The 26,266-nt window shown below is 40.6% G+C and overlaps 1 protein-coding gene across 1 annotated transcript; it reads right to left on the bottom strand.

Moving 5' to 3' along the window:
* Positions 1 to 1,741: 1,741 nt before the first annotated feature.
* Positions 1,742 to 26,065, bottom strand: LOC124866621 (stereocilin). Its single transcript, XM_047362499.1, has 29 exons — positions 25,972 to 26,065; positions 24,767 to 25,885; positions 21,714 to 21,738; positions 21,054 to 21,612; positions 19,757 to 20,644; positions 19,614 to 19,676; positions 19,414 to 19,539; positions 19,053 to 19,219; positions 18,786 to 18,972; positions 17,678 to 17,793; positions 16,156 to 16,288; positions 15,852 to 16,037; positions 14,545 to 14,583; positions 14,288 to 14,464; positions 13,915 to 14,064; positions 11,611 to 11,669; positions 11,380 to 11,503; positions 11,192 to 11,274; positions 10,976 to 11,111; positions 10,350 to 10,552; positions 9,093 to 9,183; positions 8,825 to 8,996; positions 8,569 to 8,738; positions 6,868 to 7,023; positions 6,637 to 6,779; positions 6,202 to 6,350; positions 5,909 to 6,006; positions 2,021 to 2,168; positions 1,742 to 1,913 (listed from the first exon to the last, which is right to left on the bottom strand). The coding sequence occupies exons 1-29, from the start codon at positions 26,063 to 26,065 to the stop codon at positions 1,825 to 1,827; spliced, it is 5,850 nt and encodes a 1,949-aa protein (XP_047218455.1). The 3' UTR covers positions 1,742 to 1,824.
* Between the last annotated feature and the right edge of the window lie 201 nt (positions 26,066 to 26,266).

Raw genomic sequence — 26,266 nt, 5'->3', positions numbered from 1 at the left:
TATGCCTTCCTCCCTGTGTGTGTGAGATCATTGTTATCTCTGTGTGAACCAGCCTCCTTTCCGTCTCACACACACACACCCTGTCTGAACTGTCTGTTGAACTGTGTATATAAATAAAGAGATAGGGTGTCAAAACTTTGTAGTTTCACTGCAAAGTGGGCTACCCTTGTCACAAGTAACTATGACTGTATCGTTCTTACCTCTGAGTTGACTAAATAATACCTAACACTCACCTGAATAAAATAGTTGACTTAGCTCCTCACTTTATCACCAATTCTACATGATCCTGCTAATCACCTATTTATTTGAGTTAAGACCTTAAGCTTGGCCACATCTAAAATACGCAAGACACAGCCACTTTACAATGTCAATTTAATTGAATCATACAGATTGCAAGTCCTGTACATACATTTCAATAGATCCTAATTATCAAACAATGCGGTCAGATTCAGTTTATTATTCAAATAGTTTTTTCTATCTAAGGAAACCCAGCAGATTTGATCGAGTCAGTGACTTGCAGCATTCACTTCTCTTGGATGAGCATGCATGTAGCGACAGTGGAGAGGAAAACTCCCTTTTAACAGGAAGAAACCTCTAGCAGAACCAGAACCAGGCTTAGTGTGAGCGGCCATCTGCCACGACCAACTGGGGGTTCTACCTTCCCTGTAGTCTGTCTGTACTGTATCAATACTTACAGATGTTTTAGAAAATATTTTTTTGAATAATAAAGGCACAGTTATAATAAAAAAAACTCTGTGAAAATATAGCCAGTGATGCATGATTTCCAATTTAGTGGATCTGTGATTCTTGGCAATTTCCCCTATTATAAAATCAATATTTGAACATTTGTATAATTATATTAGTCCTGAATTGTTATTTTATGTCACTAATGTTCTTTGTACCTGTGAGGGCTTTACGATACCTACGAGATGCTGTCTGCAAGTCATGTTGTGTTAAGTGAGTTTTTCTGCACCTCCAGCAGTTGGCCAGAAGGTGGCACTGCATGGAGTGACAGGCTAAAGTTCATTGAAGTGGCTTAGAGGCACCGTCACCATCAGCACTCACTGTCTGAGAAAATTGGCTTTTGAACAGCTGTCCGCTGTAGCTACATAAAATGGGTAAAATGTTTTCTGTATTAGGAGCACATACGATCCGATATCTTAAAACACATCAAGTTAGATTATTTATAACACATGGCTTCACAGAAAATCTAACCAAATCTTTTCATCCGGCTTGCCATTTAGTTAACTAAAGCCACATGTTAATTTTACCTTTTGAATGTTGAACTTTTATGTTCACACTTTACATTTGCTGAGTTTCTACAGAAGAGGGGTTACATTATATGAATGGGTCTCAAGGAGCTTCAGTGAGCAAATTACTGAGCCAACAAGATTTATTAATAAATGGGTCCAAGATTTTAAAGGTCTATTATAGGTTGCTGATTCCATTTCTGTTCTCACTGTTTAAGAGATTGGTTCCCTGAACGCAATAAAATCTTCTCCCAGGTTTATTTCCCTGGTTTTGCTGCGTAAATGTTAGAAAGCCTGTTCCTCTGTCAAATAAACATTCATTATTGTCACCCACAGTTGTTCTTGTTCTAACAAAAGGTCAATAAACATTGCACTGGAACAAGCACAGTGATTTACATCCTACTAAGCTGACAACTCATAAAAGTGAATCATATGAAGCTGCAAAACACATCTGAGATCTTTGTCAATTCAGACGCCATTACAATGAAGAGTGGGGTAGTTTAAAATATTTATTTGGAGTACAAATATAATACCTGCAGAAGTCAATGTCAAAATCAAATTTTATTCCATTGTTTTAAATTAGCTGCTCTAACAAAAGGCACAGAGCCAATGAGAATAAAGCGAAGCTGTCCGGGTGCAGAGCTGATGGAGCAGAGTTTCGCCCTGCAGAAAAGAAGGAGCAGAATTCATCACAACTGAGGTCACACAGGTTTGACACAAACAGACTCATTACGAGAGGGAGGTTGGCTGCAGTGTGAAGAAAAACACACCTCTGAGCTCCATCAGGACGTCTCCCTCATACCGAGCCAGTCCAACAGCATGCCTCTGTTCTGCGTCCAGCTCTGCCCACTGCTCCTCTGTGACGGCCCACGCCTGCTCCACATTCAGCCATGACAACTGTACTGCACTGAACACCACCTGCAACACAAAACAAATAACACAGTAAATATTGGTGAAACATTTCAGTTACCTTTACATTATTCTTAAATAGTGTCCATGTGTTAGACTTTGTATTGCTTGACACATAATTATCCTGCTTAAAGTGTTCAGATCAGAGCAGAGTTACAAGCAAACCGGTACGCTGCAGAGATTTCTGAACGCACTCATCGAATGTGGTATGATTTATTTCACACTCGAGGCAAAAGAAAAAACATTGTGCTAGCATTCACAGTCTGACTGCCCAGGGCAAGTCAGCCGCTAAAGAAAAACATGTTCAGTAGCTGACTGCTCCCTACTAAACTGCTTCATTTCATGAAACATTTCATGGTTGTCCTGTTTAATGAGCAGACAGGACATCATCTCAGCTAAATTAAGGGCAGGATTATAGTTTCAACATTTCCAAAACATTTTTCTTCTTAAAACTATTCTTGTGTAGACACACTTTATTCGATTAAAGTTTAATTCTTACTGTAGTTTTTGTTTTCACATCTCAACATTTAAGTGTGATCTTGGCAGAATATTGTTGTCTCTAAATGCAGCAACATAATTTCTTTCTTTTCAAACACAGTTTTCCTTATTTCACAGTTCTGCTTTTTTGGACTTTTTCAGCAAAGTCACAATAAAAATGGTTTTCCACTTAAGCTGAAACAATTTAGACGTTTTTCAGCAAGTGACAACTATTCCTGCGAAGTCTAATCTTTACACATACAAACCTATGTTCATACAGTTAGTCATATTATAATCAAGTCATGAAAAGTTAAACTCACTTGTAGAAATTCACAAAGCTGCTTTGCACACAGTAAATGTTTGCAGACCATAGATTGGATGTCCTCAGAAAGGCTCTGAAGCAGCTTGCTCACATTTAAATGAGGTGTGATGCATGCATTTAGGGGAAAGCCATCCTGTATTGATGTACAAGTCCTTCTCAAAATATTAGCATATTGTGATAAAGTGCATTATTTTCCATAATGTCATGATGAAAATTTAACATTCATATATTTTAGATTCATTGCACACTAACTGAAATATTTCAGGTCTTTTATTGTCTTAATACGGATGATTGTGGCATACAGCTCATGAAAACCCAAAATTCCTATCTCACAAAATTAGCATATTTCATCCGACCAATAAAAGAAAAGTGTTTTTAATACAAAAAACGTCAACCTTCAAATAATCATGTACAGTTATGCACTCAATACTTGGTCGGGAATCCTTTTGCAGAAATGACTGCTTCAATGCGGCGTGGCATGGAGGCAATCAGCCTGTGGCACTGCTGAGGTCTTATGGAGGCCCAGGATGCTTCGATAGCGGCCTTTAGCTCATCCAGAGTGTTGGGTCTTGAGTCTCTCAACGTTCTCTTCACAATATCCCACAGATTCTCTATGGGGTTCAGGTCAGGAGAGTTGGCAGGCCAATTGAGCACAGTGATACCATGGTCAGTAAACCATTTACCAGTGGTTTTGGCACTGTGAGCAGGTGCCAGGTCGTGCTGAAAAATGAAATCTTCATCTCCATAAAGCTTTTCAGCAGATGGAAGCATGAAGTGCTCCAAAATCTCCTGATAGCTAGCTGCATTGACCCTGCCCTTGATAAAACACAGTGGACCAACAACAGCAGCTGACACGGCACCCCAGACCATCACTGACTGTGGGTACTTGACACTGGACTTCTGGCATTTTGGCATTTCCTTCTCCCCAGTCTTCCTCCAGACTCTGGCACCTTGATTTCCGAATGACATGCAGAATTTGCTTTCATCCGAAAAAAGTACTTTGGACCACTGAGCAACAGTCCAGTGCTGCTTCTCTGTAGCCCAGGTCAGGCACTTCTGCCGCTGTTTCTGGTTCAAAGGTGGCTTGACCTGGGGAATGCGGCACCTGTAGCCCATTTCCTGCACACGCCTGTGCACGGTGGCTCTGGATGTTTCTACTCCAGACTCAGTCCACTGCTTCCGCAAGTCCCCCAAGGTCTGGAATCGGCCCTTCTCCACAATCTTCCTCAGGGTCCGGTCACCTCTTCTCGTTGTGCAGCGTTTTCTGACACACTTTTTCCTTCCCACAGACTTCCCACTGAGGTGCCTTGATACAGCACTCTGGGAACAGCCTATTTGTTCAGAAATTTCTTTCTGTGTCTTACCCTCTTGCTTGAGGGTGTCAATAGTGGCCTTCTGGACAGCAGTCAGGTCGGCAGTCTTACCCATGATTGGGGTTTTGAGTGATGAACCAGGCTGGGAGTTTTAAAGGCCTCAGGAATCTTTTGCAGGTGTTTAGAGTTAACTCGTTGATTCAGATGATTAGGTTCATAGCTCGTTTAGAGACCCTTTTAATGATATGCTAATTTTGTGAGATAGGAATTTTGGGTTTTCATGAGCTGTATGCCAAAATCATCCATATTAAGACAATAAAAGACCTGAAATATTTCAGTTAGTGTGCAATGAATCTAAAATATATGAATGTTAAATTTTCATCATGACATTATGGAAAATAATGAACTTTATCACAATATGCTAATATTTTGAGAAGGACCTGTATATTAATGTAAAATACAATCAGAGCTGACTACTTTGGATTCTGATAGTTCTTCACATGCAGAATGTTATAAACAGAACCTAAATAAATGGAGTCTGTAAAGTAGATTTGGTCCTCATTGCATAAACTGGCTGAGGAATCTGTGTCCCACTCAGCTGTAGGACTGAGGTTGAGACCTGATAAAACTTTTTATCGCTTATCAATCCATGCTTTTTCTCCTTGAATGATGGTATTTATTCTATCATCTTTTAAAATCTACAGCAGAGCATTCAAAACTTTTCTGTGAGGGAATATTTTTCTCTACATCTTTGATTACTTCTGCATCTGCTGTGTATGTGGCTGAAGAGAGAAAAACTGCAACTAAATGCAAAAAATAGGCACAATTTGCACCTGTCTGCTGTACTTGATCAACATGTTTGTATCTCCCCATATTTCGAGCAGTCCAGTGCAGAAATGAAGCAGATGTTGCATCAAAATACAGATGCATCTCAAGAAAAAAGATGAATATTATTATTATTTATTTTGGTAACTCAACTCTAAATTATTTATGTGAAATAAAAAAATGTTCATTCCAGTTTTGAAAACCCATGAAATTGCTTAAGTTAGCTTGTTTAATGAGTTAGAAAAAAGGATTTGAATAAAATGCCTGTAAAAGTTTATGCAAATCCCCAAGGTTAGGGAATCACAATTCAAAAATTCAAGCTTTTCAGGTAAAATAAAATAATATGAATATCTCATTGTATAAAAACGTGTGCATTATTTATCAAATATAAAATTAAATGACTAAATGTATAAATCATTATTTTAAACTTTCTTTTATTATTTGCTAAAATTATTAATAATTAGTTATTATTTCCTTTACTACAGCCTATTATGAAATAATTTAAACCGTCACTGTGACTCATTAAATAGACCCCACCACTAATGCAGGACTTGAAAATCATTAAATAAATACTACAAATAATTATATATGCAATGAACATATGATGAATTCAAATGTATTTATTTGAGGTTAGAATTTACATTTTATTAAAATTTTATCAATTTTGGCCCTTGCAATATATTCTTTTATAGTTTGCAGCTTATACATGTCAGGCTATATTTTGCCGTTTGTGTCATAACATGCCTGTTAGCTTGCATTGATACTGCAAGCTCAACGGTACCAACAACTTTTTAATAACAAGTATAACTCACTGCCATCTTTTTCGGAGACATCAGTGCCACAGCTTCAGGGGTGATTCCTTCCATTTGTTCTTGCAGCAGAGCTGACAGCACTATATCAGGCAGGCCCGCTGGAAACAGGCACAAACACAGAAGTCAGGCAAATAATGTTTCTCCTTAACCCTCTGGGATTGTTTTAATTGGTCCTATCTATCCAACAGCTGCCATTTTCAACTATAACCCTTCTAACTCTTAGAAAATAAACGGATTTTAAAAGTTTGTGCACAGAAAGTTTGCAACCTGAGGGATACCATGCTCCACTGTACCTGCAAGTGTCCCGATTTCAGTGAAAATCTCCGGCCCCCAAGCACTGACAGGACCAAAGGCCTCCGCTCTGGCCAAGCAGTTTGTGAGCGCCTCCATCTGCTGCTCTGTGCAGGGCAGGGAGCTTTCCCGCAGGAACAGGACAGCTACGCTGCAGGTTGAGAGGAAATGATTATGCACTTTATCTCTCTCTGAGTATATGCAAAGTAATTGATTGAAATTTGTGGTATAGATATGGCACCAGTGATCCAGTATGCATGTTTAAAGTTATTTATTATATCTTCTAGAATCAGTCTGTTACTCTGTTATCAAAATGGTTTCAGTGCTAGTAATCCTTCTACTAATCACATAATTATATGTATTTATCAGATGCCGGGTGATTATTTGTTTTTTTGTGACATTGTCAATAATTGTTTTGTTTTTTTTAAATGACTGACCTAAGGTTGTAGGGGCTCAGGCGTTTGATCTCCGAGGGGTGCAGACCACAGATCAGATGGCCAAGCGTTGCCAAATCAACAACGGTTAACTGCTCTACTTTCATTCTGCTTTTCTGCATCACACTTAAAACCACCGCTCTCATCTGAGAAAGGTAAACATTAGCATTTAATAACCAATACTAGACAAATTCAAGCTTTCATCAAGTTTCAGATCTGGATAGAGGAACCTACCTTTTGACGAGTCCAGTTTGTCAGTGTTCCCAGATGTGCCAGCACGCCCAGATCAGTGAGATTGGTTTCCTGCAGCTCTCTGTCTCCCATCTCTGTCACCACTGATCCCAGAGCTAGCACCTGATCCGCTCTCAGCTCCCTCACCGGACTGAAGGACTGGATTAAATGAAGCAAAGTTCATCCACAGAATAAAATAAGTATCCACACCCTTTACAACCCAAAAAAGAAATGTAATTTATCATGGTTTTTTGATTTTTTTAACTCATAAAAATCTATGCTTGCATATATTTATATTTACTTCCTTTTACTCTAATGCGCCTATGTAGAAGAAAATGTCTTCAGAAGTCACCTAATTAGTAAATAGATCCATCTCTGCGTAATTCAACCTCAGTATAAACATTACTATGCAGTGAAGGCCTCGGAGGTTTAGAACATTAATGAACAAATAACTTCATGGAGACCAAGGAACACATCCGACAGGTCTGGCAGAACGTTATGAAGAAGTTAAAAGCAGGATTTGCTAATAAAACAACTTAGAGCATTTCACAAAGCACTCTTCAGTCTGTTTTTTAAAAATGGAAAGAATATGGCACAACTGCAAAGCTACCAAGACACTGTTGTCCACCTAAACTGTTGACAAGGGTTGACAAGAAAAACATCAATCAGAAAAGCAGCCAAGAGGCTCTTAGTAATACTGGAGGAGCTGCTTAGATCTGCAGCTCAGGTGGGAGAACTATATGACAGGGCAACTATTAGTTGTACATCACAGCGAACACAAAATATCCCACAGTGAAACATGGTGGTGACAGTATCATGCTGTGGAGATGTATTTCTTCAGCAGAGACGGGGAAGCTGGTCGGAGTTGGTTGGAAAATGGATGAAGCTATATGAAAGACAGTCGTGGAGAGAAACCTGACAAAGCTGCAGAAAATATGTGTTAGAATGGTCCATTCCAAATCTAGACCAATAGAAGGCAATAGAAACAATAGAAGATCTGTAATAAGGCTTGAAAACTGATGTTTAAAGGTGCTACCTGTCCTACCTGACTCATCTTAATCCATTTTGCAAAGATTAGGCAGAATTTTAAATTTCTAGATGTGCAAAACTGGTAGAGACATCCCCCAAAAGACACACAGCTGTTCTAGAAAGGTAGTTAAAGAAAGATTGTTCTAAGTAGCTACTCAGAAAGGCTAAATACATATGCACACCACACTTCAAATCAATTTTCAAAACTATGTATCCTTTTAATTCCACCTTATAGTCGTGTGCTGCTTTTTGGTCTATTAAATGTGTGGTTGTAACATGGTAAAATGTGAAAACATATGAAAATGTACAAGCCTTTGTGTCTAAAAGTTGTTCCTCTGACTATTACCTTATATCTATTTTAAAAAAATACAAAAGAAATGTATATTTTTACCAGTCATGTGTGGTAAATCTTGATAAGTTATGTGTCTTAATATTTTTTATGCTTTGGGGAGTTGCACAGGAGACATAGATCAGCTACAGCCTTTAGAGATCTCCTAAATTATGAGATTTTTATTAATTCTGGGTGCTGGATTGCATCTGTGTAATCAACACTACAGAACATGCTGTAATTCGACATGTCGCAGGAGAAACTATGTGTGCAAACGGCTTGCAGATTAAATTTATATGAACTATTGTTTAAGCATTGTTGTCTCATGTTGCTGGAGTTTTTCTGACCTGCCTGAGTTTCACCCACAACGACCGCCGCTGCGCAGAGCTCAGGGACAGATCCTGTCCAACAACTTCCACACACACTTTCAGCTCCTCTATGGACATACGCCGGAGCTGGGCAGGGGTCCAAGCAGACGGGAACGTTCCTCTGATGTCTGCACAGCTCGGAACTGGCACTGATTAAAACACAGGTGAATCCATTATTATGATAAAACTAATTTCAAGTGTAAAATGTGTTAGATTCAGCGTATTGGAAGTATACTTTTTGCCCTCCTGCTTCGTGGTTTAACAATTCCTCGAATTAGACTCCATGTCTGCTTTCTGCGGTACTGTTGGTCCACACACCGACTAATACAAATTCCACCTATAAGACTCTCCTCCCAGCGCTTTTGACCCACCAGAATCTGCTCCACTGTGGTCTTATTTAACACCATCTGTTCAATACAAGAAAGATCATAAATTCACAGACAGAATTCATCTGAATTAGTTAAATACTGATTCATGAAGATCAGTTCATTTGAGACCCTTACCAGGGGAATGGTGTTGATCTGCTTTGTTGAGAGAGCAAACACCAACCTGCCCAGATGCTCAACATCCCCAACCTGCCATTTAGACGGATCTCTGGTAAACAACCACATATATGTTATCATTACTGCTGCTTTATTTAAACAGTATCTATATGTAAGCACAGAATACTTCTAGGCATTCTGTTAGATTGCTGACAAGATTTTCAGTCAAACTAAACTCATATGCGAGTCTACATCCATCCATCCAGGGGTGAGAAATGGGTTCCACCCTGAACAGGTCACCAGTCCATCACAGGCCAACCATGCACACACACACTCATACCTAAGGGCAAATAATCTAACAGTCATGTTTTTTGGAATATGGTAGGAAGCTGGAGTACCTGGAGAGAATTCACACCCATTTCCTGTTACTCTGATACTCCTAAATAATATCCACTGATACCAATTTCCACCAGAAGTCTATTATTAATTAGTAAATAAAGTTTACGTGTGTTTAGTTTAATCTTAGGCCTCAGAGGTTTTGGGATAACTGCAAACCTACCAAGACATGGTTGTCAGCTTGAATTGACAGGCTAAGCAAGGAGAGCATTAATTATGGAAGCAACCAGGAGGTCCATAATGTCTCTGGAGGAGCTGCATAGATCCAGAGCTCAGGTGGAAGAATCTGTTAAGAGGACAACTTCTAGCTGTGCATTTCACAAATTTGTGGAAGAGTTAAAAGAAGAAAGCCATAGCAGGAGGAGCATCGTAGAAATTCATGTAGGGGTCACAATAAACACGTAGCAAATGATTTGGTCAAATGAGAGAGAAATTTCACTTTTCAGTCTATCAAAATGCAATGTGAGGAGGAAAAGTAGCGCTGCACATAATATTGAAACACTGTGGTGGCATTATGCTATAGGGCATCTTTTCTTCAGCAGGGACAATGAAGCTGGTCAGAGCTGATGGGGAGATGGCTGGAGTAAACACAGGGTAATCCTAGATAAAAACATGTTAGAAGTTGCAGAAGATTTGAAACTGGGGTGGAGGTTCACCTTTAAGGAAGACAACTACATTAAAGCCAGAGCCGCAAGGGAATGGTTTAGATCAAAACATGTTTATGTGTTGAAATTGCCCACTAAAGGTTCAGATATAAATACAACTGAAAATCTGTGGCAAGACATAAAAATACTCTTTGAAGACACTCTACCTCTAGGCCCTGTATGTGCAGCTAACAAATGTCCTCACAGAAACCAAAATGTGCTGCAGAAAATGTTTTACCCGAATAGGTCTCTCTGAGTCAGAAGGTCACCAATGTCTCTGAGTGCCTCTTTGGGTAGGCAGAAACTCCTGATCTCTTCCAGCCGAAGAGCCAGCGCTCCTCTGTCCACCAGAGCCACACTGTCTCTGTCCAGGAATGGCAACAGAGGCCCCAGGACATCCAGAAGGGTGCCATCAATCTTCCCCTCAGCCGGAGAAGAGCTCTGTGGAACAGCACAAACACAAAGATGACGGGATTAGTTCAAGTTCACAATGTTATCATTACACTTTAGTGGAAAGTTGTTGAGAGGTGGAGACTGCTTCTAAATCTCTTTCTCCATCTGTTTCCTAGCTAAAGAATTCAATTTTTAATATTTTATGACATGACTGCTCATCACTCCTGATTTAGATTTACCAAGAAAATCGTTTCTGAGTTGGTGTTTTCTCTGATTTGTCATGGGAGCTTTTTATCACTTCAATTATCTTAACACAAACCTGTGATTTCCCACTCCACCAATTAGTGTTTAAAATTACCCCACCATCTGGTTTCTGATCACACTTTCTCATCTAAAACATCTTGCACTTTGCAACCATTTTTACATCTTGCAGTAAATAAGGTATTTGGAAAGTTACCGTAGGTGCCTTACCAGCTCAGACAAGGCCTTCTCGGCTAAATTTGTCTGTTTATAATGAGGCAGTCTCAGGAAATCAAGAAAATGAAGCTGAATGTGGCTCAGAATGGCTCTGACAGATGCATTAGACAGACTCTCTACCATTGTGATTCTAGAAAAGAAACAAACAGGTTCAAATGTAGTTATTGGAGAAATGAGCAATGCTTATGTTAAAATACATAGTTCACTTACGGTAATGATGCTGCAAATCCAGGATTCAAAGAACTGAGGTCAATTTCAGTTTGTTTCTGTAGTTCATCCACAATGCATTTTTGCTGTTAATGCAATAAAAATAGCCTAAACATCAATTATTAACTGTTGGTGCATTTTTTACAGTAACATTAACTTCTTTGGCCTTGTGGAAAAGGTTTGCTTCCTACCAGAGCTGGCCTTGGACCTCCAGGCAGTTCACTCACAAACTGAAGCAGCTCAAAAAAATCTGTGTGGTTGATCCAACGCCTCAAAAAGTCGCAACTCATTCCAGCGCCAATATAACCCAGACCACTGTTGGCAGCAGAGAAGTCATTGTAGATTATTAATGGGTGTCTGCCCTGAAAGTGACTGTTGGGAGTGTTTATGTTGCTGGGTCGAAAGCAGGAGGTCAGACTTACTTCACCATCTTGATGGTGATATTTTTGAATTCATGGATCTGTCTGAACAGAAACTGAGCCTGCGCATAAATAAAAGAGATTAATGTACCTTTGACTGACCATTTGAATACAAAAAAACAAAATCTGTAAACAGTTTGAGAAAACATTGTATTTCCATATACAATTTATCTTTTCATTTTCTATCTAATGCAATCCACCTGTTTCTTGTCTTCTACTTCTCTGAGATTAGGTTGCATGGTAGTAGGTCCAGGAGGGGAACCTAGACATTCCTCAACCCAGCATGCCTCTCCAGCTCCTTCTGGGTGATCCCAAACTCCCAGTCCAAAAGGGATATATCGTCTCTCCAGTGAATTCTTGGTCTGTCCAGAAGGCATCATCCTGGTGAATTGTGCGTGGAAATCCTCCAAAGAGCATTGAGGAGGAATCCTGATCAGATGCCTTAACCACCTTAACTCTCTCCTTTCAATGCCAAAGAGCAGCAGCTCTACTCTGAGCCCCCTTTGGCTGACTGAGCCCCTCCCACTATCTCAAAGGCTGAATCCATTCACCCAGAAGAAGCCTTTTTCTGCCTTTCTTTATCTGGGATCTAGTTCTTCTGGTCAGGGTCCATATCTCATGAGCCTGGATGAGTGTCAGAATGTTGACAGATGGGTAAATTGAGAGCTTTGGTTTTTTGTTCCTCTCTTTCTTCACCACAATAGACTACAGCAATGCCTGAAATATTGCCAGTCCATCTTGCTATCTAATGCTCCATCCTCTTGTGAACAAAACTCAAAATACTTAAAATCGTCTGCTTGAGACAGACTCATCCTGAAGAGGAGGGAGCAGACCACATTTTCCTGGATAAGAATAATGGCCTCAGACTGAGAGTAGCTGACTCTCATACCCGCTGCTTCACAATTACCTGTGAACCCCCCTAGTGCATGCTGAAGATCAAGGCTTGAAGTTGCCAACAGAACCACATCTTCTACAAAAAAACAAGATGAGATGCTTCGGGTTCCTAAAGCCAAAATTACGTCGATGAAAACCGTAAACAGGATCGGACAAATGAGGAATTTCTGGATCCAAGGTTTGACATGTGGTTGGAGCCTCCTGTCCAACTTCTTAGAGCAAGGAGCCTGCAGCCTACGGCTCAAGAGATGCTGTTTAAGCCCCTGCACCTTACAGGCTTTGGACAAAAATATGCAGAAATAAGTAATGCTTTAAAATATAAAAAGAATAAGAAGTGCCACTTTAAGTAGTTCTTCTGTTTTAATGCAAAATATACATACATTTTCCACAAGAAAAAGGCACTTAAGAATTAGGCTGGAAACAGGATACCTTATTTCTTGTCTTTTTTTTATTTTCCATATATGTTGAGACTGGCCAGATTCTTTAAAAAACAAGCTATTTCTTGATCTAAAGCCTGGAAATAAAAATACAAACCGCAGTTGTATTATTTAATCACAAACCTGACCATTTTTTTTCAGATAGTAGATTATTATAAAGTCAATTAGCTTTTTTCAAAGGGTTGAGTAGCTTTAGCGGATCTAAAAGCCTTTTATTCCGTGGGAGCAAGGTTATAAAGGTTGTAACTTTCAAACCTGTAAGGAGTTTAAGTCTTGCTCTAATATCACTTTTTCCAACAACTCGTGAGCCGAAAACAATATTTCCTCTTCCATGGCAGGAGTTGGATTGTGGAAATAGAACACAGTATAATTTTATACCAGCAGGAGAACAGCTGCTTCAGGCAAGTCTTTGCAGCTAAAACATGGCCTAAAATCTGTTTTGTTAGCAGTTAGATTAAGTTCAGCTACACAGTAAACATACCAATTAAGTTGTAAATTATATCAATGAAGCAGTGCTGGCTTTAGGATAAACTCTAAAATCACTGAAATATCTGACCGTGTTAAAGATTCAGTTCAGAATAAGCCCGTTATATCTTCTACAGTGTGCCGTACATTTCAGCGTAACATGAAAAGGGTGATCTTTATTAAATTAATCCAGGTCTTTTTAGGCTGAGAACAGGTGGTGAAAGCAGGCTTCATACATTCTTGGCTGTGATAAAAATCCCTTTAAGGCAGCCATTATTAATTTATGCCACAATCCAGCACACTATTGTACTACATCCAAAGTAATTAGCTTGATGGCAGCTGATGTGAACGGAGGATTAATATCCTGAAAGGCTCATCTGAAGCATATCCAATGGGTTGCAGATTAAGGGACCAAGAGTCCAAGCTGGGAAGATTTTCTTCTTTACCTACTGTAGTCGTTTCAAAGAAATGTGAGGCTGCACACAGAAGCAGATTATAGGAGAATGTGTACCTGCTGTGGAGACCACTGTACACCTCTGTATGCACTGATGCTTCTCCAAATGGTCTCACCACTCATGGCTTGTATCAGCTTTCTCAGAGGGACAAAGGGAAACAGACAGTTTGCCTGCTGATTGAAGTTCCTCGAGTCTTTGCGCAGAGCCTGTCGACAAACAACCAAAGAAAGGAGACTGCTACCATTCCTGATATGACAGATTCATCTAATTTATTCAGCAGGTTTTTTACACGTCTTAGGCATTGAGACTGAAACTTAAAAAAATGCTGTATTTTAATACATCATTCAGCATCACACAAAGTCCTCAGCAAACTATAAGTAAGGAGAATAAAATGAGAAGTGATGCTCTAAGGCAACAAAGCAGCATTACCTCCTGCATTGCATTGAATAACATGGCTCTGTGTCCAGGCCTAAGATCAGCTTGCAGCGTTCTCCAGCACGAACAGTGAGCATCCTCACTGAAATCAGACCACCGGAGGCCTCTGAGTGCAGCGGGGAAGAGACCAGAGAGTAACGGCTTCAGGCTGCACAGGTTTTCCACAGTAAGCTGGCAGGAGGAGAGGGACACGGTGTTGAGAGTGCAAATGGCTGACAGTCAGCACAAATGTTTTGGACATGATTACTTACATTGTCATCTTTTGTGATCTTGGATAAAATCTGAAATGCCTGAGGAGATGATCAAAAAACATGTTATACAACAAAATAGTTTATACCTTTAAAGACAAAAAACAGGGCTAAGGTTTACCACTTTAGCTTCTATAACTTTTGTTACATTAAAACTATGAACTTTAAGGTAAAGGTGTCCATGATTTTTTTTTTTTTATAAAAAGTGTGGCGTGCATTTGTATTCAGTCAATTCAGAACAGCCTTTAACAGTAGTTACAGATTCTGGGGCATGTCTCAGCCAGATTTGCACATATAAAAACAAAAATAGCTTAAACTCAGCCAGACTGGGTGGAGAGCATTTGCCTCCAGCTATTTTCAAGTCTTGCCACATATTCTTAATTGGATTTAGGTCTGGACTTTGACTAGGCCATTCTAACATATGAATATGCTTTGCTCTAAACCATTCTATTGCATCTCTGGTTGTTTGCTGAGATCCATTGCCCTGCTGAAAGGTAAGGCTTCGCTCCAGTCACAAGTCTTTTACATGATCTAACAGGTTTTCTTTCATTATTGCTCATGTAATCTTTCCATTTATTCAGACTACCTTCCTTGTCCCTCCTGAAGACAATTGTTCTCACGCCATGATGCCGCCACCACCATGTTTCTCTGTGGGGATGGTGTGTTCAGGGTGATGTGCAGTGTTAGTTTTCCTCCACACATAGTATTTAGTATTTAGGCCAAAACATCTAATTTTGAGAAAGGTTTTGCAGACTCATAGTGATCCAGGTTATTTAAATCGTAAGTTTTTTAAGAAAAGGAAACTAACTCTTTTACTCTTGTGTTTTAAAGGTGCTTCACCCCTGCAGCCTTTACAGACCAGCTGGATTCATACTGAGATTAAATTAAAATACAGGCGACCTCTGAAAAAAACTGATTGCAATGTTTTCATTATGTGTGTCAGAGTAAAAAGGGGGCTGAATACAAATGGTTGCCATTCTTGTCAGATTTCTATCTGTGAAACATCTGTACTTGGTCCAGTAAATGACAAATTAACAGAAACACCTAAAATTATTTCGAAAAACTCTCAAAAAATAATTCAAACGGAACTTTTCAATCAAAACCAGTATCAGATTTTTGTGGAAAGGTAACATACATCTTCGATCCACAGAGGATCTTTGAGAAAAGAAATGAAAGGTTTCTGAATACTTTTGTTTTTTTAGATATTCAGCTCATTATTTTACATCCACTGAACTGAAGAAGACAGACACAAAAGCAGAACAGGATAACGTGAATCTAAAAGTGTGAAGAAGCACTCCGTCCCCGCTGACCTGTGCTGGTGAAAATGTGCGAAAACCCGGCTTTGAGAAGATTTCCAGCAGACGTTCTGAGGGGAGTGACAGCAGGAAGGAGGCTCCTAACTGGGGAAGCAAACCGCTGAGTGCAGACAGCTCAGACGATGTCACGCTGCTAATGTTCAGCCTGGTTGATACTGCTGGGATCAACCAGGATGACAGCTGTGGAGTCCATGAAACACAGATAAACACAGCTTGTCAAGCGTCTTATAACAGCACATAAAAACAAACTCTAGTTTATGCTGCTAGTAGTTCCAGTGGCTGACTGTGTGCCCCTCACCCTGCCATTGGCACTGATGAGCCCCTTGGAAATGCACTGAGACAGCTGCTGCCAGAGAGCAGAGGACACAGCTGGGTCCTGGAGATATAAACCCAATTCTGCTGGATCCACGTAGCATGCAAGAACTCCTAATCTGGAAAAATACTTCATTCTTACCTACCTTATTATTCTTCAAATCAAAGGTGAGTTCAAACACATCTTGTAAATATGACTTTCAAATGTCTCACAGCATTTAATAATAGACATATAGTGATGTGGAGAAAAATTATGACACATCATTAAATTTTCAGTTCTTTAAAAAAAAAAATCTTTATATAAAGATGTCAAAATAAAGTTATTCAATTGCACTTGCAGAACAAAAGTGTAATTTTCAATTATTCACCATGAAAAAACTACCAACAAAAATGTGTTTTCTGACAGAGGAAAAAGTTTGGACACCCTAACATCTAATAGCTAGTGTTATTTCCTGTAGTAAGTGAGAGACACTAGTCTCTGATATCAGCTGTGAGACGTTTCAGCTATTTCTTGCTTGTTTGGCTCAGTTTAAGTGACATGAGAGCATCTTAACATAATAAAGATCAGGGCTTAGACCCAGGCTAGAACTCTCCATGTTGTAATTCTCAGCTAGTCCTTGGTGGATTCACTGGTATGTATTTGGTCATTGTCATGCTGCAGGGTCCAGTCAGTTCTGCCTCTGTTGATTTGTCTTCACATATGGTCTCATATTTTTCTCAAGCATTGTGAAGTGGCCAGGTTCTGCTGCAGCAAAGTATCCCTGAACATGACACTTCCACCTCCTTGCTTTAAAGTCTGCATGAGGCTCTTTTTCTGGTTTATGCCAAATAATTCAATTTTAGATTAATTTGTCCGTAGAACATATTTCAGAAATTCTGGTCTTTGTCTGCGTACTCTCTGGTGAACTTTGGCCTGGCCTGGCCTTCAGGCAAAAACTTCCTCATGCATTCCTCCAATTATAGTTGTGCAGAAACATGTGCAGTCTCTTTAATTATGCAAGCATGCCATTTCATAGCAACCATAGCAAGACCTGCTGTAGGTCCCGAGACTTCTTTTAGTATCTTGAGGTCTCCTTTCAGGGTGAACTTTCTTGGACTGCCAGACCTGGGTATGTTGACCGGTATTTTGAATGTCCTCCTGTAGACGGATTTCAGATTCTTTTAAGATCTCCTTAAATCCCTTACCAGACTCCTAAGCTGCTACAGTCTTGTGTGTGTAATTTTAGCCGTTTAAAATGAGAATATGTGTAAGGGTGTCCCAATTTACTCCTCACCAGAAATTTTGTTTAAGTTGTATTTTCTTTGGTTTTATTGTCTTTTTATATTATTTGAATATCTGTCTGTGTATAATAGAAAACACAGGCAATGTTGTATGGTGTCAGTGTTTCACATGACTACAAATATGCAAAACATAAGGAAGGAGACCTCCAGAATGCATAGTTACAGAAAACATTATTGTAAGTCCTTTAGTGACCCAAACATAAATAAAAATAAAGAATCAGTCCCACCTCAGCAGGTCATCACCAGTTAGGTTCTTTCTCTTACTAAAAAGGGTCCGTAGCACATGGCGTCCCCTCACACCATCCAGACTGCTGTTGCCTATCAACTCCACCAGAGGAGAGAGCTGAGGAGAGAATAAATAAAATGCTGAAAGTAATTAAAACAATCTTCATTAATAATAACAAAGTAAACAAGGGAAACTACAGGAAACATCATAATATGGTTGGAGTTTCTAAGTGATGTTGAGATTGCAGCTAAAATACGCCTGAGTAGGAGGTGCATTAAAGATGTCATAGTCTAAAGAACCAAAGGTAGAATGAAAGATATGTGTTCAAATTATTAATTTATTGTTTATTTTTACAGGTTTAGTTGAATTTAAATATATTGTAATATAGTATGGATTGAAATAGACCGTATGCAACAAGATGTGATACTAATGATATGATTGGACTCAACACGAATCACCTGGATATATTCCAGATTAATTTGGACCAATTTAGACACTTTTGGATATTACTTGGATGTAAAGTGCCTTTGGATTGTTTTATTTTTATTTGTTTTATGTGAATAAATTTACCAGACCTAAACAGTACTGTAAAACAGCTTTGGCAAAACGATTACAGTAAAGCTAATTGGGGCCTTTCATTTAGAAATTTGCCAAACTGATAAAAACATTTGAAAAATAAACTTCAAACGGCTCCAAAGAAAAACAAAACAACTGTAGTAATAATGTACAAATCATGAAAACTGTAAAAAAAAAAAAAAGACAAATATGCACACAAACAACAAAAATATAGAAAACTAAATAGGAAAACAGCAATAAAAAGAATAACATAAATAAATAGAAAATTAATAGACTAATAACATAAGACTATAAATAAAGGAAAAACAAATATAAAAATATATACTTAAATAAATATTAAGAAGGGAGCAATGAAGACCAAAACACATTATTATTAGATATAATAAAAATATAATATAGCAGATTAGAAAGAGACACAGCACACATAGGTTTTCTTTGTTATTGTTGGAAATTTATTTTAAAATACACAAAGAAGACTTTTCTGCTCAATATTTAGTGTTCTTCCTTTTGTGTTTTGTTAAATATTCACTGACCTGTTGTGACGTCAACTGCTGAAAATGATGCACTGGTAGGTAAGGCAGGAGCGGGAGGATGGAGTTGAGAAAGTACGGGGGCCATGTGGGCACGTCACCCACCACATTCGACTGCAGCAGTCGTTTCGCAAAAGCTTTCTTCTGCAGCGACTTCATCTCTGAGCTGTGGTCACGAATGGCCGTCAGCCTGAGGAGCAGCAACAGAAGGAGCGTTGAAGGAGGGAGTTGTCTTTAAATTAAACATTAACTCCTCTGCCGGTAACTCACACACTGTCGTTGACGATCAAAGAGGCTGGGAAGTTCATTATGTCAGAAACTGACATGAAGGGGATGAACTGAGAAAGGTCCACAAAGAGCTCCGGGGTCACTCTGGGGAACTTGTGGATGAAAGCAGCTGTCATTGTTTCCATAGCCTGCAACTCTTGTTGAGAGGCCTGAAAGAGAGAATGAAGATAAATGCATTTAGTTTGTCCTTCTTTAAAGTAACTCTGCACTAACCACAAATAAACAGCTACAAAACATCATAAAAGAGTTAATAAACTCTTGATCTTTGTTCATCATGGACAGTTTTACTCATGACAACCAACGAGAACTGCTTTAACACAATGAATAATCTTGTAGAGCCAACCTGGCTGGTTTCAACTTGAAGCTGGTCCCAACTTTGATGCATGTGTGAGATAAATCTCTTCACAGCATCTTTCTCAGCAGACATCACCAGAGAACGAATGCTGTCTTTTGGCATCTGGAGATACTCCTGGTGAAATAAAATTATAGCTGAGTGAGCCAATTTGTTCTTTAAAATGCAAATATAGATGCAAAGAACTGTACCTGCAACAGAACCCGGAGAGCGGATGAGTTTCCATTCTGCTGGATGAGGTCCCAGAGGACAGGCTGAAGTCACAGCAGAAACAGGTTACTGACTGATTGTTTGTGGGGGAGACAGAAAGAGAAAGTGAGCAAGTGGCTCTTACACTGAAGCAGCTCAGTAGGTCCTCCTTCACAGTGGCGTTCTGCTCTCTGCGCAGGAAAACTCCTACGGTGTGAAGCACACTCATGGTGGCCTCTGGTTGCAAAGTGGACCAAGACGTGTTGTCAAGGAGGCTGGACAGGAGGATGGCCTGGCCCAAACCCTGTCTTGCCTCTCGTTCCCCTTCATCAAGCCCTGAAGAGAGACCCACCACAAAGTCCAAGACACGCAGCACGTACCCCAGCGCCACCAAAAACCCTTCTTGCTCTCCAACATCCATCTCACACACACTTAGCTTGTGTACAAGATCAATCAGCATTGGGGCCGGCTCCACGCACAGCTGGGAGGTGTCAAACTCGTACGGTGCTGGAAGCATGTCAAAAATCCTTTGCAGGAGGCACTTATTGTTTTCCTGCTGTGCACACAGATCTGCACAGATGTCTGCAAACTGTGGTACCAGTCCTACCAGCTGCTGGTAGAGTGTAGCATTTAAACATATGTGTTCTCTCAGTCCCTGAGTCTGTCCACAGAACTCAAGCAGGGTGAAGTTGGTGAAACTTTCCACAGTCCATTCCTTGTACTGACAGGGGTCCCTAAAGATATCATCAAAGGTGGGGTTGTCTATCTTGGAGCAGTATGCTGCTGCCCAGCTACCTTCTGGCAGGGACTGCTGGGAACCACGGGACCCTCTGCCACACAGAGATGAGATCAGGACCGAGTTGTTGGGAAGGAAGCAATTTCTGAAAGCTTCGGCATTGAGCGACCTACTGCCCAGCTGGACCAGACAGTCCTCACTGAGTTCTGGACTCACTGTTGCATCTCCTGACAGCTGTGCACAAAGGTCATCAATGCTTGTCTGGTTAAAAAGATGATAGTCCTGCAATGCTGCAGCCTGCAAGCAGCAGCATGGAAGTTAGTTAACATTTGCAGTGCACACGAACACATTAGATGTCACCTTTAATCACTACCAGCCAGGCGTTTTAAAATGTCATTGGCAATTCTGGTCAAATAAAACCTTTTAAACACCTGGTTATGCTGTTATTATCAAAGCCCGTATGACTGTCAATACCCTTAAAGTGAAGGATCTTCTTTTGCAAGAAGTTTAGAAAACATTTAAAGTAATCCATAAATGATCATTGATTAGTAAGTATTAATAGGAAACAGTGGGTTTTCCTTTATAATTCAGACTTATATTTTCTTAAATTTAAATTACACAAGTGGAAACCCTTGATTAGAGATGAATTTCCTCAGCAAGCCTTGTGCTCAAACTCCCAAAGAAAGGTTTTCACTTGATCCTTTACCTGCTGTGCTTTCTGCAGCCAGAAAGAAGAGTTGGCACACACCGTGTTGTTGAATTCATGGGCAAAGAACTCAGTGCAGACATGGACCCAAAAGAAGTCCTCCTCAGCAGCAGACAGGTACCAGGCTGCGTCCGAGCAAGCAGCATGAAGGTCGAGCCCTAAATTAATCGCAGCAGGATTGCCTGACCCGTTCTCCCCTTCAAACAGCTTGCAGTAGAGGAATACAGTGAAGTTAGAGACACCTGTCAACCCTGGGATGGACTCATTACACGCTGCCTCCAGAATTTCTGTGGAGGTGAAAAACTCCATCTCTTTCTGTTTGCTGTTACTCTCTGTGAACTGTCTGGGACCTGCAGATGAGGGTTCAGGAGTTTGTTTCTGTATGAAGGATCCCTGTGAAGACGGAGTCTTTTTTGAAGTGGACTGAGCTGGCAGTGGGTGTGACTGTGATTTCTCCTTCTGGGTGGAGGGGCAGGACAGAAACGGGAGTGAGCTTGGGAAACCCTGAGAAGTGACACCCAAAGCCTGAGCGTTCCACATCACATTGTGTCTTATCCCCCTGCAAAGCCAGGAGCAGATTAGTTATTAGATTAAGCACATTTCTTTGCTTACAAAACTATTTAAAAAAACACCGTCAGACTGTACAAAAAACAGACTTACCACAAGATCAGCTGTCTTAAATTGCCTTTAAAAAGAAAAATCAGAGGCAAATATTTAAAAATTGACGTTAATGAGTGGCAGAAATAGCAGCTGGAGACTCCTGCAGTGCACAGCTATGACTGATGCTACATTTCAGTTCGGCTAACAATGGCCAAGATATAAGGTTACTGACATCAATGAAAGGATAAAGAGCTTAACTAAGCCAACAACAGAAGCTTTCACTGGACTGAATGATGATAAAGATTTTAAAGCAGTGTCAGTCGCTGTCGCGTTCTCTGCTGGATCTTTCACGTGAAACATGAGCCAGACTGATTAAGCTCTTAAAAAGGATTTAAATGATTAATACAGTGCCTTACACACTTATTGGAACACCTTGATTAAGATATTTAGAGAAAACCATAGCATAATCTTGCAATTCAACATTTGGATCAATCCAACTTTTAATTTTAGTGTATTTATTCATTCAGTGTTGTAAAAAAAAACATATTTTCAAATACCAGTTTTTTAACAAAAGGCTGGACCTATCGTAATTATCCAACTACCTTATGCCAATAGGACAGGACTTGATCTTTTTCCATAACATTTTCCAAGCTTAGGGCATACACAGAGAAAGATTTTTGACTAATCTCTCTACACCATCGAGAGTTTTCTGTGGGATTTAGGTCCGGGAGCTGAGATGACCATTGACGAAGGTTGGGTTTATGTCTGGTGAACCATTTCTGTGTTGATTTGGCCGAAGGCTTTTGATATAACCCAGAGGAAAGATAGAATTCTGACCCATTTTCAATTTACAGGCTGAGGCCACCAGATTTTTATTTCAAATCTCCTGGTATTTCAAAGAGTTTATGATGTCATGCACTCTAGCAAGGTTCCCAGGGACTTCGGAAGAAAAACAGGCCCACAGCATTACACATCCTCCACCATACCTAACAGCGGGCATGATGTGCTGTTCCACATACAGGGGTTGGACAATGAAACTGAAACACCTGGTTTTAGACCACAATAATTATTAGTATGGTGTAGGGCCTCCTTTTGCGGCCAATACAGCGTCAATTCGTCTTGGGAATGACATATACAAGTCCTGCACAGTGGTCAGAGGGATTTTAAGCCATTCTTCTTGCAGGATAGTGGCCAGGTCACTACGTGATACTGGTGGAGGAAAACGTTTCCTGACTCGCTCCTCCAGAACACCCCAAAGTGGCTCAATTATATTTAGATCTGGTGACTGTGCAGGCCATGGGAAATGTTCAACTTCACTTTCATGTTCATCAAACCAATCTTTAACCAGTCTTGCTGTGTGTATTGGTGCATTGTCATCCTGATACACGGCACCGCCTTCAGGATACAATGTTTGAACCATTGGATGCACATGGTCCTCAAGAATGGTTCGGTAGTCCTTGGCAGTGACGCGCCCATCTAGCACAAGTATTGGGCCAAGGGAATGCCATGATATGGCAGCCCAAACCATCACTGATCCACCCCCATGCTTCACTCTGGGCATGCAACAGTCTGGGTGGTACGCTTCTTTGGGGCTTCTCCACACCGTAACTCTCTCCTGGATGTGGGGAAAACAGTAAAGGTGGACTCATCAGAGAACAATACATGTTTCACATTGTCCACAGCCCAAGATTTGCGCTCCTTGCACCATTGAAACCGATGTTTGGCATTGGCATGAGTGACCAAAGGTTTGGCTATAGCAGCCCAGCCGTGTATATTGACCCTGTGGAGCTCCCGACGGACAGTTCTGGTGGAAACAGGAGAGTCGAGGTGCACATTTAATTCTGCCGTGATTTGGGCAGCCGTGGTTTTATGTTTTTTGGATACAATCCGGGTTAGCACCCGAACATCCCTTTCAGACAGCTTCCTCTTGCGTCCACAGTTAATCCTGTTGGATGTGGTTCGTCCTTCTTGGTGGTATGCTGACATTACCCTGGATACCGTGGCTCTTGATACATCACAAAGACTTACTGTCTTGGTCACAGATGCGCCAGCAAGACGTGCACCAACAATTTGTCCTCTTTTGAACTCTGGTATGTCACCCATAATGTTGTGTGCATTTGAATATTTTGAGCAAAACTGTGCTTTACCCTGCTAATTGAACCTTCACACTCTGCTCTTACTGGTGCAATGTGCAATCAATGAAGACTGGCTATCAGGCTGGTCCAATTTAACCATGAAACCTCCCACACTAAAATGACAGGTGTTTCAGTTTCATTGTCCAACCCCTGGAGTTATCCTTTGGTTCCCATCCACTCCCACCTGGAGTGTTTGTTACCTTAGTCTCCTCTGACCAAAGCACACCGTTCCAGTTAAAGTCTCAGTAGAGTTTGGCAAACTCAAACATTTATGTTTGTGAACAGAAAAAAATCATTTTTCTAGCATCATTCCCATACAACATGCAGAAAACATTATAGACTTGATGACCCCAAAAGGCCACTTTAACAATAAGATCTGAAGATGTTTTTTTTTTTTCAACGTCCTGTGCCATCTTCTTTACTGTGCATGATGGCAAAATAAACCTGGGTCCTCATCCAGTGTTGTTTTTCACAGTTGCAGGTGTTTTAAAACTTTTATTTATTCTGCAGATATAGGCAAGTATAGGAGAGTAGTTATTTACTTTATTGCCATGGAAAGTCAGCAGAAAGTCATTGATTACTAATTAAACGCCCCTCAGCATTTGGATCAACTTCAAAAAGTAAAGTATAACTTTTAAAAAAGTCTTCAGTTAAATTTATTTTAGTTTGGGATCAATAATTGTGGCAACAGTGATTTATGGAAAATAAATTGTCCATGATTTAATAATAATAATTCTAAGTTATTTAATAATTTGGGTGATTTTTTGTGGGCATTCTCAGAAGCCACATATCCGAATGCATGATTAATTCCACACAACCAGCAGTGTTTGTTGTGTGATCTAATAACTGGAGCCTGATCTTAAAGTATTAAAAGTCTTCACCATCTGATTCATTGACTGACTCTAAATATTTTGTGCGATCCCTGCCATGTCTGGCAGTTGGGTTAGTAGTGTGAAGCACATTTTTTCACATACTCACCCATGGAGCAGCGGCCCTGAAAGTTGGATTGCGGCACTTCCACCAGGCTGCTCACATCATCGAGTAATGCCATGGTAACCCGTGATACTTTCTGTCTCAGGTTATTGTAGACAGAACTGCCCACCCTATGCAGAAGGCCTCGCCTCAACCCATCCAAACTCTGCACAAGAGCTAGGTTTTTCTGAGCCTGCTGCCCACCTCGATCTCCCCCGCCTGAACGAGACAAAGCCTGTAGCAGGAAGCTTTGCATGGAGTCTGTCTCATCCTCTATGGTCATCATGTTTTCTGCAGATGCGTTTGCTGAAAACCCCTCCTGTCTAATAGCTTCAGGGGGCAGACTAAAGGGCTTAAAACGTCCAAATACATTTGGGCCCTTGCTGTATCCTGCAGGTTCCCCTGCTGGGTGTAAACTGACCACAGGTTTCCAGTTGCGTGTTTCCAGGAATTGCAGCAGCTGCTGGAGCCAGCTAACACTAAAGGTGCAATCACTACGACCCTTGAGAGCACAGATGAAGCCTTGCAGACCTGCACTGGCCTGGCCATAAGTTCCACTGATAAGAGCCTGAAGTGTAGCTTCTAGCACAGCTGTCACCGTCCTCCAGTTCTGTGATAAGTAAGTCAAGATTGGTTTATGGGGCTGACGCTCTGACAGAGTGATGAGACTCTGCAGGAGCCCCAGCAGCCAGTCCCAGTGCGGACTTCCTCTCAAGGATAAAAACCAGTCCTGCACTTTAACGTTGGGTCTGGGTGGTACACGGCCGTTCCACTGGTTCAGGGCTGCGTTGCCTTCAGACTGGAGAAAGAAATGCAGCACCTTCTCCCAGAGCTGTTCCTCATCTTGCTCTGTGGGCACATCCTCCAGCTCGGCGCCCATCTCTTGCAGATACAGAGAAATGTTGTAGAGGAATCCAGAGAGACGGTGTCTGTCTATTGGCTTGTTTAATGAAGGCAGGTTTTTGGTGGGAAAAAGGGTTTTTAAACCCCCCATAATACCTCTAACCCAAGAAGGCAAAGACTGGTCTTTGTTTGCTTCAGGTGGGTGTTTCAAACCTGCTTCTTTATTCCATTTTGAGATGATTTCCTTCAGAAGATCATCTTTGTGATCCACTTTATCACCTCCTAAAACAGAGATAAAAGGAGACAGCTGGAGCTAGCCCGGAAATACGCACAGAGCAACAAACTTACTGACACAGCGTCATTCTCACCTGTCCTCTTGGGGGTCCCCTGTCCAAGCAAAACAGCACAAACTATGATGCTTGTGAATGTAAAAGCGGCCATTCCTGACCCTTTCTTCACCATCGTCATCTCATGTCAGCCTGTGCAGCGAACAGCTGGTGTCACATTTTTCTTTTAATTCCTTATTGATTCATCTTTGTTCAACTAGCCTTCAGTTTTGTTTTATATATACATTTAAAGCAATAGGAATAAGCATTACAGCAGTGAAAAGATATTAAAGCTTAATGACTGGCTTGCATAGCACCTTGTCACTTACACAGCAGG

The sequence above is a fragment of the Girardinichthys multiradiatus genome, chromosome 4 (assembly GCF_021462225.1).
Source record: "Girardinichthys multiradiatus isolate DD_20200921_A chromosome 4, DD_fGirMul_XY1, whole genome shotgun sequence".
NCBI lineage: Eukaryota > Metazoa > Chordata > Actinopteri > Cyprinodontiformes > Goodeidae > Girardinichthys > Girardinichthys multiradiatus.
The sequence above is the reverse complement of the archived record's forward strand: the minus strand, read 5'-3'. Positions and strand labels throughout refer to the sequence as shown.

Excerpts from the sequence above, each read along its gene's own strand:
- LOC124866621 (XM_047362499.1), bottom strand. The coding sequence starts at position 26,065 with ATGGTGAAGAAAGGGTCAGGAATGGCCGCTTTTACATTCACAAGCATC. Across the intron at positions 19,677-19,756 it reads ACCTACTGAGCTGCTTCAGT|CCTGTCCTCTGGGACCTCAT; the intron begins GTAAGAGCCACT and ends CTGTGACTTCAG. Across the intron at positions 19,540-19,613 it reads CTCTCCGGGTTCTGTTGCAG|GAGTATCTCCAGATGCCAAA; the intron begins GTACAGTTCTTT and ends TTATTTCACCAG.